At 38.8% G+C, this 13,795-nt stretch overlaps 1 protein-coding gene across 1 annotated transcript in view; it reads left to right on the forward strand.

Moving 5' to 3' along the window:
* TGM3 (transglutaminase 3) overlaps nt 1-13,795 on the forward strand; it is a 48,211-nt gene that overhangs the window by 13,991 nt on the left and 20,425 nt on the right. Inside the window, exons 4-7 of the mRNA XM_074211188.1 lie at nt 296-414; nt 2,426-2,554; nt 8,209-8,386; nt 9,088-9,223. Of these exons, the coding sequence (XP_074067289.1) occupies nt 296-414; nt 2,426-2,554; nt 8,209-8,386; nt 9,088-9,223 (562 nt within the window). The remainder of the gene's footprint in view (nt 1-295; nt 415-2,425; nt 2,555-8,208; nt 8,387-9,087; nt 9,224-13,795) is intronic.

Here is a 13,795-nt window from a genome sequence, read left to right on the forward strand (position 1 = left end):
TCGTAATTGAAGGAAATACTAAATGTCAGAAAGAGGTTATTAAGATATAATTTTTTTTCTCCATACATGGGCCAACCAGAATCTATTTACAGGACTTCAAGTTAAGGATTCTTGGACTCAAAGATTTCTGGGATCCCTTCCATTCATGAAATTCTGTAACAATGGCAGGGAGGGGACTTCCCCTGAGATAGCCAATCCCCTAACATAGAGGGTGGTCTGAGAGAGGGTGTAAGATGGGAAGGATCCATTCTAATTCTCTCCCACCTCAAACATTTCCTTTTGGGGGGGTTTCCAGCGGATGGTGTGTTCATGATGAATAATGCAGAGAGACAAGAATATGTGGAGGAAGATGCCGGTATCCTCTACGTAGGGAGCACAAATCGAATCAGCATGGTTGGCTGGAATTTTGGACAGGTAAATTAATAATAAAGCAGTCAAGGGTTGCATACAAATTTCCTGAGTGATTGACTTCAAAAGATAAGTTGGATTTTCACTTGTATATAACTTGTGTGTTCAACATTTATCTAAAACTACATCCAAATCTTTTTGACTACTACTCTTGTTCAGAGCTCCAAATTCCTGTCTTGCTCTTCTCCCCTCTTTCTACCCAAGCATGCAATACAACTGGGTTTTCCAAGCCTGAAAAATTTTTCTTGGTACATTTGGTAGTTGAACTCATTAGTTATACAGCTTCAACTAAGTCACTTTCTTCCCCTGAACCTAAACTTCAAATGAGGAGGTTGGACTTTTGTTGTTCAGTAGTTTCACTGTGTTCAACTAACTCTTCATGACCCTGTTTGGGGTTTTCTTGACAAAGATCCTGGAGTGATTTATCATTTTCTTCTCCAATTCATTTGACAGATGAAGAAACTGAGACAAAGAGTGTTGAGTGACTTGCACAAAGTCATATAGCTTGTATCTAAGGTCAGATTTGAAATCAGTCTTCCTTTCTCTAGGCTCCACATTCTGCTGTGCTACCTAGTAACCTCTAGGGGTTGGACTAGATTATCTCTAAGATCCTTTCTAGCTCTAGCATTCTTTGTTTTAAGTATCTTCCAGCTTTAATATTCTATAAGGTATCCCAAAAGTCTTAATGGCATTCTGAGTTTTTTAGAAATATCTTATTAATTTTTACTAATATACATTGAGAGATTAAAACCCTTTCTTTTCTTAGGTACTTCACATCTCTGCCATTCTGTAGTCAGGTCCTTTCTAGTTCACCATTCATAAAATGAAAGGGTTAGGGTCCTGAAAGGTCCCTTCCAGGAGAAGACAGTTACTTGGTTAAATTTGTATATCTAGTGAGTACAATTGCTAAATGTACCAAGACAACATTTTCAAGCTGGGAAAACCCAGCTGCATTATGTGCTTGGGTAGAAAGAGGGGAGAAGAGCAAGACAGGAACCTGGAGCTCTGAACAAGTGTAGTAGTCAAAAAGATTTGGATGTAGTTTTAGATAAATGATGAACAGACAAGTTATATATTTATGATTTATATTCTAAGGTCCCTTCTGACTTTGACATTCTCTGGCCTGTATTCAGAGCCATGACTAGCACAAAAACTGTTTGGGAGGATCTAGGGGACAGTTTCACTGCAGAGGACAATATGACCATGGGTTCAGTCTCTTTAGGAGATGATACAGTCTGACCCTCATCCCCTCAGGGGTTGAATGGAAAAATACTGGGAAAGAGAGGGGTGTGAAGACAACAGGACCCTGGGTAGGGGAGATGACCCAGGTGCAATCAATTAATTGTATCCCATAGAGGCACAGACTGAGAGAGGACTGTGAGGTGAGTTGTAGGGATGGCCCCTGTCTCTGGGTCTCAGATTCCTAATCAAAAAAAATGAGGATCAGTTGGCCCTTGATCACTTTTAAGTCTAGAGCTAAGAGTAATAGTTTATGCTTTGTGTCCTAAGACTACTTCTAGGAATAGCATTCAATGATTCTCTGACTGTCTTAATAATCTAAGATTTGGTGACCGCAGAGTAATAAACTGGCATACTGATTGGGTTTCTAGCTACTGCACCATGTCTTTCAAATTCTTACACAGTGACACAAATCCATCCTCTAGCCTGAACCCCTAATTATCTCAGATTTTTTTTTAATATAGTCATAGGATTTAGAGCTAGAAGAAACTTTAGATATTCTCTAGTCTAACCAAGAGATCAAGTGACCTCTCTAAAGCCACATAAGTCAGTGGCAGCTCTGGAACCCAGGTCTTAGGTTTGCCATTCCAGCCCATATTCCTCCTCTAGTGTGAGCAAACTAGTTTACAGAGGGAACCAGAAAAGCATCGATTGGCTGCTTCAACCTGGATGCCTTGAATAAAGAGAGCCTGGAGTTTACCTTGTGGCCCTCCCTTAGGGCTTCTCTCCTTTCAGGTTACATATTGAATATTAACCCCAGACTTCTCTTTCTAAACAGTTTGAAGATGACATTCTAAACATTACCCTCATGATCCTGGACAAGAGCCTCAATTTTCGCCGGGATCCTGTCACTGATGTGGCCCGAAGAAATGACCCTAAATACATTGGCCGAGTGCTGAGTGGCATGGTAAGAAGAATATCATCTAACCCTGACTGAGGGCCTGGGCAATTCCAACTCTGACCCTGGCTTAGAGCTCTTCTCCTGGTGCATGGTCCTCATGGCCAGGGCCACTGCATAGTAGTTTCAGAAAATCAGACAGGGTTCAGCCTACAAAGTACTATCAAGAGCCAGAACCCAGGGCTTCTAGGTGTCACAATGCATAAAGCACTGGCCCTGGAGTCAGGAGTAGCTGAGTTCAAATCCAGTCTCAGACACTTAATAATTACCTAGCTGTGTGGCCTTGGGAAAGCCACTTAACCCCATTTGCCTTGCAAAAACCTAAAAAAAAAAAGAGCCAGAACCCAGTCTAGGAGGGAGGACTTTAGGACATTCTCCCCTGAGTTCCACATAACATGGGTAAGGGAAGAGAATAAGCATTTATACAGCACCTGCTATGAGCCAAGCATTGTAATGAGCACTTCACAAATATAGCCATTTTGCAGTTGAGGAAACTGTATCAGACAGAAGTTAAGTGATTCATTCAAGGTCACACAAGAAGCTGCCTTTGAACTCAGGGCTTCCTAAGACTATGCCCAGCCCTCTATGCCACCTAGCTACCTCCACCTAGGAACTCTGGAAAGTACCCTGGACTTGGAATCCAAAACTTGGATTCAATTTCCAGCTCTAATACTTTACTGACTGATCTTCTCCTTTTGAGTTTTAGTTTTCTAATTTATAAAATAAGGATAATAAATCTCATATCATCTGACTCTTAACTATATTGTGAGGAAAGTGCAATTTAAACCATAAACGACTTTAGAACTGTTATTATCCAGGCCCCAGCTCTGCCACATTGTGCCAAAGCCTTTATTCATTCATTAGGCAAGCAAGTAGGTATCACTAAACAGATACTCTGTATTTTCCTAGGTTCTAGGTGAGATACCAAGATAAAAGATAACCACTGCTACCCCAGCACAAGACAGGATGGAGTGATGGAAAGGGCCTTAGATGTTACATAGTTCATGTGTATGAGGAAAGTGAGCCCCAGAGAGTTTCATTGTAACCTTCCCCAAGGTTACATAGTTAGCAATTATAAAACTAAGATTCAAACCCAGGTTTCTGAATTCAGATCCAGTGTTCTTCCCCCTATGCCATTCTGTTGAGCTTATAGTCCTCAAAAGAGATGAGATGCAAACAAAAAATAATTCTTCTATAAAAGAGATTATGAGGACAGATCAGTGGTCAATATGTATGTTTAGCAAAAGAGTTTTCTTGGATGAAGGTGCTTGGGAGCTGGGCCTCAAAGGATGGATATAGTTCCCAGTGCCAGTCTGTACCAGGGAGCCATAATACAGCCTGTACAAGATCCCATTGCTGGTCCAGCTCTTGTCCTCATCAAGACACCTCTAGCTTTTGCACTCCTCCTGTGAGAGTGGTCTGATATCTTGGAGCTGGCTCAACCTTCGGGATAGAAATAAGTGAATCTAAGAGTCACAGAATGGCAGAACTGGAGGGTATCTGTGATCATTGGTTTAGCACTTTGATCTTACACGTGGAAAACTGCAACCCAAGAAAGGAAGTGATCTAGCTAGGTCAAACCTAGAATCACAAGCAGAGTTTGAACTCCAGCCCAGGGCTTCTAGCTTTCAGTGGGATTCCTTCTATTATACCACACTTGACTCTCTACAAACATTTACAAGTTCAGAGTCAGAGGAATGGCTTTAACTTGTTACCTACTTGGTTAATTAACTTAGTTAATTAATTCTTTTCCTTTCAACTTGTTAATTAACTCATTTGGCTGCTGATTTGACTTAACTTAAAGGTTAAAAGGTAAAGCAATTTCTTTGGCTTTGAACTTTTTAACTTTTAACATTTTAACAAGTTAATTGAAGTGACTTCTTAGATCCAGGCCAGAAACCCTGCCTGTCTGGTCTAGTATGCATCATCTTTGACAATGAACCTTCAGAACATCATCCTCATCTCATCACAAAATTCCCACTTTACCTGTCCATTTTTCTAGAGATTACCTTCTCTTCAAAAGGCTTAGCCAAAAGTCCTGTATTCTAAGTCCATCTTTGTCACTAAAATCTTTTTCAATAATTCATGGACTTTTTTTTTCTTTTGTACCCAATCAAGGTGACTTGCCCAGGGTTACACAGCTAGCAAGTGTCTGAAACCAAATTTAAACTCAGGTTCTCCTGACTTCTCCAATGCTTTATCCAATTGCACTACCTAGCTGTCCCTAATTCATCAACTATTCCAAAGCCATAGGGATCTTAGAAATCAACTCACCCAGCCTCCTTATTTTATAAGAGAACACAACAAGGCCTCTAACAGAAAAGTGGCTTACTCAACATAAAGGTTAGTCTGTGGCAGGGGTAAATCTAGAAGTCAGGGCATACTGGTAAGATGGAAAGGTCTCTGGATATGGAATGTGAAGACCTAGGTTTGAATCCCAGAAGTATGACCTTGAGAAAGTCACTCACCTGCTTTGAGTTTTGAATTTTTTACCTGTGAAAGGAAGGGATTGGACTAGATGGCCTCTAAGGTTACCTACCACTGGAAATCTATAATTCTATACTCTCAATAATCAGAAGCAACTGTATTTATTAAGTGCCTTCCTTCATTGTATGAAACACTGGTTTCTTGGACACTCCCTGATATATTTCAGCTGTCCCTTTATAATTTGGATATTCTATAAATCAATAAATATTTAGAGTAGTCAAAGAAGGCAGGTAAGACTTTGAAAGCTGAGGTTTCAGAAAAAGTGAGAGCACTGAAGGCTAAGCCAAAGATCAGGGGAGATTTGTGCAGAGCAGCTGAAGCCTGCAGCCTAGTGAGGCAAACTGGGTCCTCCTCCCCAGTGCCTAGCCCTCCCTCAGTCTGCCTTCTCCAAGTTTGGCTTCAGCTGCTGCTGACTCATTCCTAGCCCCTCAGGCAAGCAGCTTTATCTCCCCTCAAGTCTCCTGAGCTGCACCTAGGAGATGATCCCTCCCAAACTCCCAGCTAGGCTGGGCTGGGTGAATTACACTAATTACCACTTGCACAGCCCTTTGAAAGGATCCCAACTTCTGGGTAACCCAACTGATTACTACTTTCCATGCTGGTGTCCTGGTGATTCAGGAGATGGGGACAGATGGTGAAATCTTTCATCTTGGCCTGTCTGTAATATATCTTATGATCTCAAATGATGACCCCATCAAAATGGGAGGAGGAGAGAAAGATGTGTAAGTTCATGTCACTACTGCCAACAGGAAAGTAATGGTCTCTAGGCTGCTCTTCTAAATAGAATCATAAACATCAGTTGCTGGAAAAGGCCTTGAAACATTAATTGTCAGTGCCAGAGGGGACCTCCTATTGTCTACCCTGTCATTTTGTAAAAAAAAGAAAACATTTCAGAATAAGTCTCTTCTCTGAAAAAAGTGAAGTAGAGAGGGTTTTAAAATTCATATCATAAAAAAATTCATATCATCATTAGAATAGTAATAATAAAATCAGAGGAAATAATAGAAAGACCATTCAAATTACTACAAAAATGTAAACTATCTGGAAGTCAGTCTGACAAGAAACACTTGGTTTATATTTATATATACATATCTAAACATATATAATAGATTTAATATATATTTAATAAAAGACATGATAACAGCATGTGTTTATTTGTTCACTAGGCCTGCAGTCAATCATGCTCACAGAGTCTTCCTAGGGGATCATATTTATATACTGATACTATATCAGAAGGTGGGGTCTTCAGTACATGTCCATCAAAGGAGTTCCTAGACAAGGGTTCATTATCAATAATTAAGTCAGGAGGAAGGTAGGTGGCACAGTGGATAGAGCACTGGCTCTGGAATCAGGAGGACCTGAGTTCAAATCTGGTCTCAGACATTTATTGCCTAGCTGTATGATCTTGGGCAAGTCACTTAACCCCATTGCCTTAAATAAATTTTTAAAAAATTAATAATTAAGTCAGGAAAGTTCCTCTCCTGCTCTGGACTTTGGTGATCTTTATAAAGCATGTCCCCTTTCTAGCAGAAAAGGTTATCTTGACAGGATTCTGGAACTTTATTTCTTAAAGACAAGATTTACCTTTTCAAATGATAATTTGTTAAGGGAAGGCTCTCTAAAGACAAAGTTCTCCTTTTCTAATTTGATTTGATTAAAAGAAGGTTTTATGTGAAAGGTGAATTTCTATCTACTTGTTTTCTTAGAGGTAATAGAAATTTAAGTTGAAATATATATTATATATATATATATATAATTTTAAAAGGACAAAATGCATTATTCACAATACATAATCACAAAGTATTCTTTAAAAAAAATGAAGAATCAGGGCGGCTAGGTGGCACAGTGGATAAAGCACTGGCCCTGGAATCAGGAGTACCTGAGTTCAAATCTGGCATCAGACACTTAATAATTACCTTAAAACACCTCTTTAAAAAAATGTCAAAAAAATTACCTAGCTGTGTGGCCTTGGGCAAGCCACTTAACCCCATTACCTTGCAAAAGCCAAAAGCCAAAAAACAAAAAAAAATAAAGAATAACAAGTAATTGAAGAGATGACTGCTTTTGGTTAAGCAAATTGACTGAAATTAGGTGTGTTGTTGTTCAGTTGTATCTGACTCTTTGTTACTTCATTTGGAGTTTTCTTGGCAGAGATGCAGAGATACTGGAATGATTTTCTATTTCTTTCTCCTGATCATTTTACAGATGAAACTGAGACAAACAAGGTTATATGATTTTCCCAGAGTCACACAGCTAGGAAGTGTCTGAGGTTAGATTTGAACTCAGGAAGAGTAGCCTTCCTGGCTCCAGGCCCTGCACTCTATCCACTGCACCATCTAGCTGCCCTAGAAATTAGATTTAGATCATCATTTTATGCCATACATCACAGATAAGCTCAAAATAGAAATATGACCTAAATATAAAAATATTTTTAAAGATAATTTAAATATTTAAAATATAAAATATACTCCATAAAGAAATTAGATTAAAATGGAATTAGGTATATTTCACAACTATGGCTAGGTAGAGAATTCTTAACCAAACTAGGAAATGAATCACAAAAGATAAAATATATAATTTTTATTATGTGAAATTAAAAGGCTTTTTGCACAAATATAATTAGTAGTAGAAGACAGAAGAAATTTGTTTTAATGGTTTTGATGAGTAACAGAAGTAACAAGAATATTCCCTTCTAGCAGAACTAAAAATAATTTAATAAAGAATGAGAGGAAGAAATAGATTTAATAATTAAGTGCTAATTATAAATAAACTGAACTGCCTAAAAAAAGAAATGATTACAAAATACATTAAAATCTAATAGGTTATTTATAAGGAATACATTTAATACAGAAAAATTTTAATAGTTGTAAAACTTTGTTGCTGTAAAATAATTGATGTAAAATTTTCCATGCATGAAGAGTCAGAGTAATATTGAGGATGTCCAGGTCTATAGAGGAAGAAACTTGAATCCCAAAGTGAAAATGACTTGCCCTAGGACATGCATTGAGTTAAGTAAGAACAACGGAGTCTCTTGACTCCCAAGCCATTGCTTTCCCCTACTCCATGCTGAGCTTTTCTCCTCATCTGTGATTTTTTCTTGTCCTTATTCAATCTGCACACATTGCACCTTTCCCTTCTCTCCACCTGCGGAGCTGACTGAACATTGGTGTTTTTAGGTCAATGGCAATGATGATAATGGTGTATTATCTGGGAATTGGAGTGGAAATTACACTGGTGGCAAGGACCCTAGGAATTGGAATGGTAGTGTTGAGATCTTGAAGGAATGGAAGAAAAACCGTTTCCAACCTGTTCGCTTTGGCCAATGTTGGGTCTTTGCCGGGACTCTGAATACAGGTACACTGGGGAAAATGCAGCCTGGTGGGGTCAGTACAAAATCATGAACTCACTCCCCAAAACTTGTCTCAGACTTCCTTAACTGAATTAGGAATAAAGAGTCTTGGGTTCCAGTTTTCTGACTTTGCTATTCACTCTCTTTGTCTAATTAATATCACTGAGACTTAGTAGAATGAGAATAGTAATCATGTTGTATCACCTGCCTACCAGGATTGCTGTGAGTTCAATGCTTTATGAGTCTTAAATTGCTATATATACTTAATGTATTGTTATCATTCTCTTATTACCTGTACAAAAGGGGAAATAACAGGCTTATGCAAGGACTAATGTAACTATTACCCTCCATAGAGGTTGGAAGTAAGATTGGTGCCTTCCTCACAGCAGCCCTGTGGCATGAGCCCTGCTGCCCCCATTTTATAGATGATGGAGATTTGGTTCAGAGAAGTGGGCTGAGCTGCTCATGGTTATATAGCCAACAAGTGTCAGACCCTGTATTCTAGTCCATATCTCCTAAAATACTCCATGTGAGTTCATTAGTCTCTCCACTGCACCACAAACCTACCCCATAGGATAGTTGTGAGGAAAATGTTTCTGTAAATAGTAAGACAATATCTAAATGGATAGTCACCACTAGCCTCAAAACCATCATCATTGTCATTGTCCTTGTCATCTAAGCTCTCTCCTTGGTTTTCGATTTCCAGTGCTTCGGTGTTTGGGGATTCCTGCTCGGGTGATCACCAATTTTAATTCAGCCCATGACACAGACCGCAACCTGACCATAGATGTCTACTATGATGCTCTAGGAAACCCAGTAGAGAGAGGGAGTGACAGCATTTGGTAAGCACCCTCCCTTTCTTTTGTACTGACTCTACTAAGCATCTCCCTGTTTGTATTGTTTCTTAGAGACTCAGCTCTACATATGCGGTAAGAGGTTAGAGAGGTGGGAAGAAGAGAAATGCAGACTCATCTCAAATTAATTGACATATTTCAGCACATAATTTGTTAGAATGGAACACACAATGTAATGTTTTGGTAAAAGGCTACCCAGAAAACCCACTACCATAATGGGTGCCCACTCTGGAATCAACCTAATAAAAAGAAATATATATTTTAGAAATTTTACTTAGTATAGACATTTTTTAAATTATAAAAACTTTGGATGAGAAGGGTTCTTAGAACTTAAAATTGAAATCTTCCTTAGAAAATAGACTGTCAAAGACCTCAAAGTCAACAATGTTAAAACTGGTAGGATCTTGGAACATTTCCAGACTTGAGGGGAGCACAGAATAATGGTTAAAGCTGGAAGATTTCTTGGAGATATCTAATCCAGACCTCTCAATCTACTTAGGAAAAATCTGAGGCCCACAGAGATTTAGTGACTTGCCCAAGGTCTAACTAGTAAAGTGGCAGAATCAAACTTGGAATATAGACCTCCTGGGTTCCAGTGCTCTTTGAAGAATTCTGCACTGCCATCTGATGTCATTTTAAATGCCTTGAGTTCTATGGGGGATGCAGAATTCCACACTCCTCCCCTAACCCTCACACTTATTTAGTCCACCCAGCTATGCTAGCAAAGAAACTCTGTACATAACTATGACTTCCTGCCAGGGCATATGTCCAGGTGTTCTTCTAGAAGCAGCCTGAAAGTCCCTGTAAAGTCAAAGTTCTACACAGAAGACTGTAGGGTCTGATCCCTACCTCTATCCTCTTACTTGACAGGGCTAATAAAAACCAAAGATCAGAGTTATGTGGGTCCTAGTCTTAATGATGCCATTAACTGGCTCTGTGCCCCTAGCAAGACATTTTCTCCAATCTAAATTGAGGGGGAATAGATCAAATTATCTCTATAAATCATCTTAAAAATTCTGATTCTCTAGATTTCTCTTCCCTCCCCATAGCTGAACCTCCCAGAGAAGTCACACCCTCTTTTACTCAATCCCTGTGCTATCTGGTGAAGAAGGCCTAGAGCCACTTAGGTTTGGCATAGAATACCAACCTGTCTTTGCAAGAATTTAGAGCACAATACAAATGCTATTCATGTTAAAGTGAAATCCTGTGAAGAACAGGTAATGAATAATCTTGATTTTATCCTAAACCAAATTAATGCACTCTTTTTTTGATCAGAATGCATCTGGCACCACATTTTAGAAAATTCATCAACATGTAATAACAGTTGCCATTTATATGTCACAGGCATTGTGCCAAGTGTTTCCCAATTATTATTACATTTGATCCTCAGAGAAGTAGGTAATATTATTATCCCTATTTTACAGATGAGGAAACTGAGGCAAACAGGGATTGGGTGACTTGCCTAGGATCATATGAAACCAGATTTAAATTCAGGTCTTCCCAAATCCAGGCCCAAGTACTCTATCCAGAAGATTTGGATGGGGACATAATTATTGTATTCATTTATCTGGCACTGCCATGGGACTGAGGAAGTAGACATTTCTCAGGTGGTTCTAGATGTTTCTAGATGTTTCAGGTTCTCAGATTTTGGTTCAGTAAAATAGGAATTCACTATTCTAAGAATAAACAGTGGACTAATAATACTTAAGTAAGCTGTAATACCCTTGGTGCACAATGATCAGGTAGGTGTTAGAAGTCCCAAATTACTATTCACCTCTTCCTCATTCTACTGGGATTCACTGGAACCCAAAGATCATATGATTTTCTGATCCATGGTTGCACAGTGTTGATAATACCTCAAGGACCTCCAGATTCAAGTGCAGTAAATTGTAGTCATGGTCCATCACCAATTTTCTCTCAGTTATCCCCATTGCCTTCAGTGGTATGATCACAGAACTGGTTGGAAAGGAGGGTCATTGCTTCTTTAGCCAAATTCACTGGTACAATTTGCTGAACTGTGTTTTGAGCATGGTCATCACCACAAGGCAGACCAGTCCACATCTCATGATGCCAAGAGAGTCAGAATATTCTGACCTCTCTTCAGGAGGGCACCCTATTGTGTCCATCCTATGGGTCAGATCAGAAGGAAAGCAATATTGAGCCCCTCAAAGGTCTTTCTTAAATTTGAACCTTCTTTCCCTGCATCCACCCAGCATCCAATTCAAAAAATATAACAGCTTCAACATATCCAAGTGGATCTTCAAGTTAGAGTCAATTTTTTTTAATTGTGAGGAAGTAGGAAATATGTTTGTCCAAGGGGAAGACAGTAGAAAAAGTACTTGGCTGAGAGTTACTTCCTCTATGATCTTGAGCAAAGGCCTTTTCTAATCTGCACTACAGTTTTCCCATTTATAAAACAAGCCAGAGTTAAACTAGATAATCCCTCGGGGTCCTTCCAGCCTTAACAGTACTCAAATACAGAACAGCACCTCAAGGTTTAATCCTCATTTTTACATCAGAGTTCATCCCCTAGTTTGACACCAGATGGCAGAGAGTATCTTGTATTTACCTACTCAGAGCTAGAGGGCTTTTCTGTGATTCCTCTGTCTGCTAACATAAATGAAGCCTCAGGCCCAGCCAGGTCAATGAGCATAACTAAATCATCTGAAACAATTTAGGCTGTGGTTAACTTATACCTTAACCTGATTCTGTTTATGTGCATGTGTCTTTGTGTACATTTCATTTGTCTCTGAGCACTCTTGGATTGCATATTTACTATGTTTAAGGAGCTCTGTGGAAACCTTGTCCTGTGCTCATTGAGGCAAGTATGGGGCCCATTTGAAGAGTCATAGATCAAGGGATCTTAGAGATGATCTGGGCAACCCCCTTATTTAAGGAAAAGTGACTGTCCCAAGGTCACCCTGGTTCTGCATAAGAGAGCATAGACTTGAACCCAGATCCCCTGTCTCTGAACCAACACTATTTCTCTTTTGTCCTGGTCCCTCTTAAATGTTCCCCCTGGCACTGAATACCTGAGGAAAACAATTCTTTTTTTCTTATAGTCCTAGGATCATAGAGTGTCAGACTCAGAAGGCACCTGAAAGGTCATTTATTCTAACTCTTTATTCCACCTCCTCCTGACCAGCAGTAAAATATTTCCAGGGTTTATGCTATTCCTGATAACACCAACCTAATCATAAATGTTTTTTTGAACACCTACTATGTGAATTGGGAGACAAAAATTGGAAGACTTTTTTGAAGTTAGAAATATGAATAAAACATATTCTGCCCTTAAGGCACTTACAATCCAGTCAGAGAGATAACCTATGTGTAAAAATATATCTTAGGATGACTGGTAAAAGCAGAAAATGCACCCAGGTCATGTCATGCCACATTCTGTAGTATGCTGCACCACCTAATCCCTGGAAAGAGAAAAGGGGCAGGAAGAGGCTGTTTCAAGCAAATTAGACAAATATCCTCATACCTTACCTCATTCAGATACCTTCATACCCCTGACCCATCACCCACTGTCTCTCTTTTAACTCCAGCTTTAAGCCTTCAGAGATGAATGCTTACTTCTGCTGAGGTTTTTTTTTAAATTAATCTCTTTATTATTTGTTCAGCAATTTACTTATCTATTTTATATTTTGTGCATTTTATTTTTCCAATTAAATGTAAAGATAGTTTTCAACATTCATTTTTTTGTAAGATTTTAAGTTCCACATTTTTCTCCTGCCTTCCCTTCCTTCCTCCCTTCCAAAATAGCAAGTAATCTAATATAATATATGAACAATTATGTTAAACATATCTCCATATTAGTCAAGTTGTGAAAAAAGAATCTAAACAAAAGAGAAAAAACATGAGAGAGAGAGAAAAAAGCAAAAAACAAATTTAAATAAGTAAAAACTATGCTTTGGTCTGCATTTAGACCCCATTGTTCTTCCTCTAGATGTGGATGGCATTTTCCATCACAAGTCTTTAATCATTCTATTTTTAAGAGCACAATGTTGCTGTTGCTGGGTACAATGGTCTTCTGGTTCTGCTCAATTCATTCAACATCAGTTCATTTAATTCTTTCCAGGTTTTTTCTGAAATCTGCCCATGTATTATTTCTTACAGAAGAGTATTCCATCACATTCATAGCTTGCAACTTGTTCAGTCATTCCTCAATTGATGGGCAACTGCTCAATTTCCAAATTCTTTGCCACCACAAACATAACTGTTATAAATATTTTTGAAGAGGAGAAGTCTGTCCCCTTTTCTATGATCAGTTTGGGATATAAACCTAGTAGTGGGATTGTTGACTTAAATGGTATGCTCAGTTTTACAGCCCTTTGGGCATAGTCCTGAACTTCTTTAAAGCTCTGCTTCACAGAGAATCCATTCCTGAGTGTCTATCGGTCCAATAGAGGCTACAGTTCTGGGAGAGATTACCCTAGGACAGAATGCTGTCTGATTCCCTTTAGGGAAGAGAAATTTAGGAAATTAGTTCATGACCTTTGAGACTTTTAGTTCATCTGTAAGATCATAAAACACTGGAAAGCTGGAAAGAACATTAGA

The sequence above is a fragment of the Macrotis lagotis genome, chromosome 1 (assembly GCF_037893015.1).
Source record: "Macrotis lagotis isolate mMagLag1 chromosome 1, bilby.v1.9.chrom.fasta, whole genome shotgun sequence".
In the NCBI taxonomy this organism is placed as follows: domain Eukaryota; kingdom Metazoa; phylum Chordata; class Mammalia; order Peramelemorphia; family Peramelidae; genus Macrotis; species Macrotis lagotis.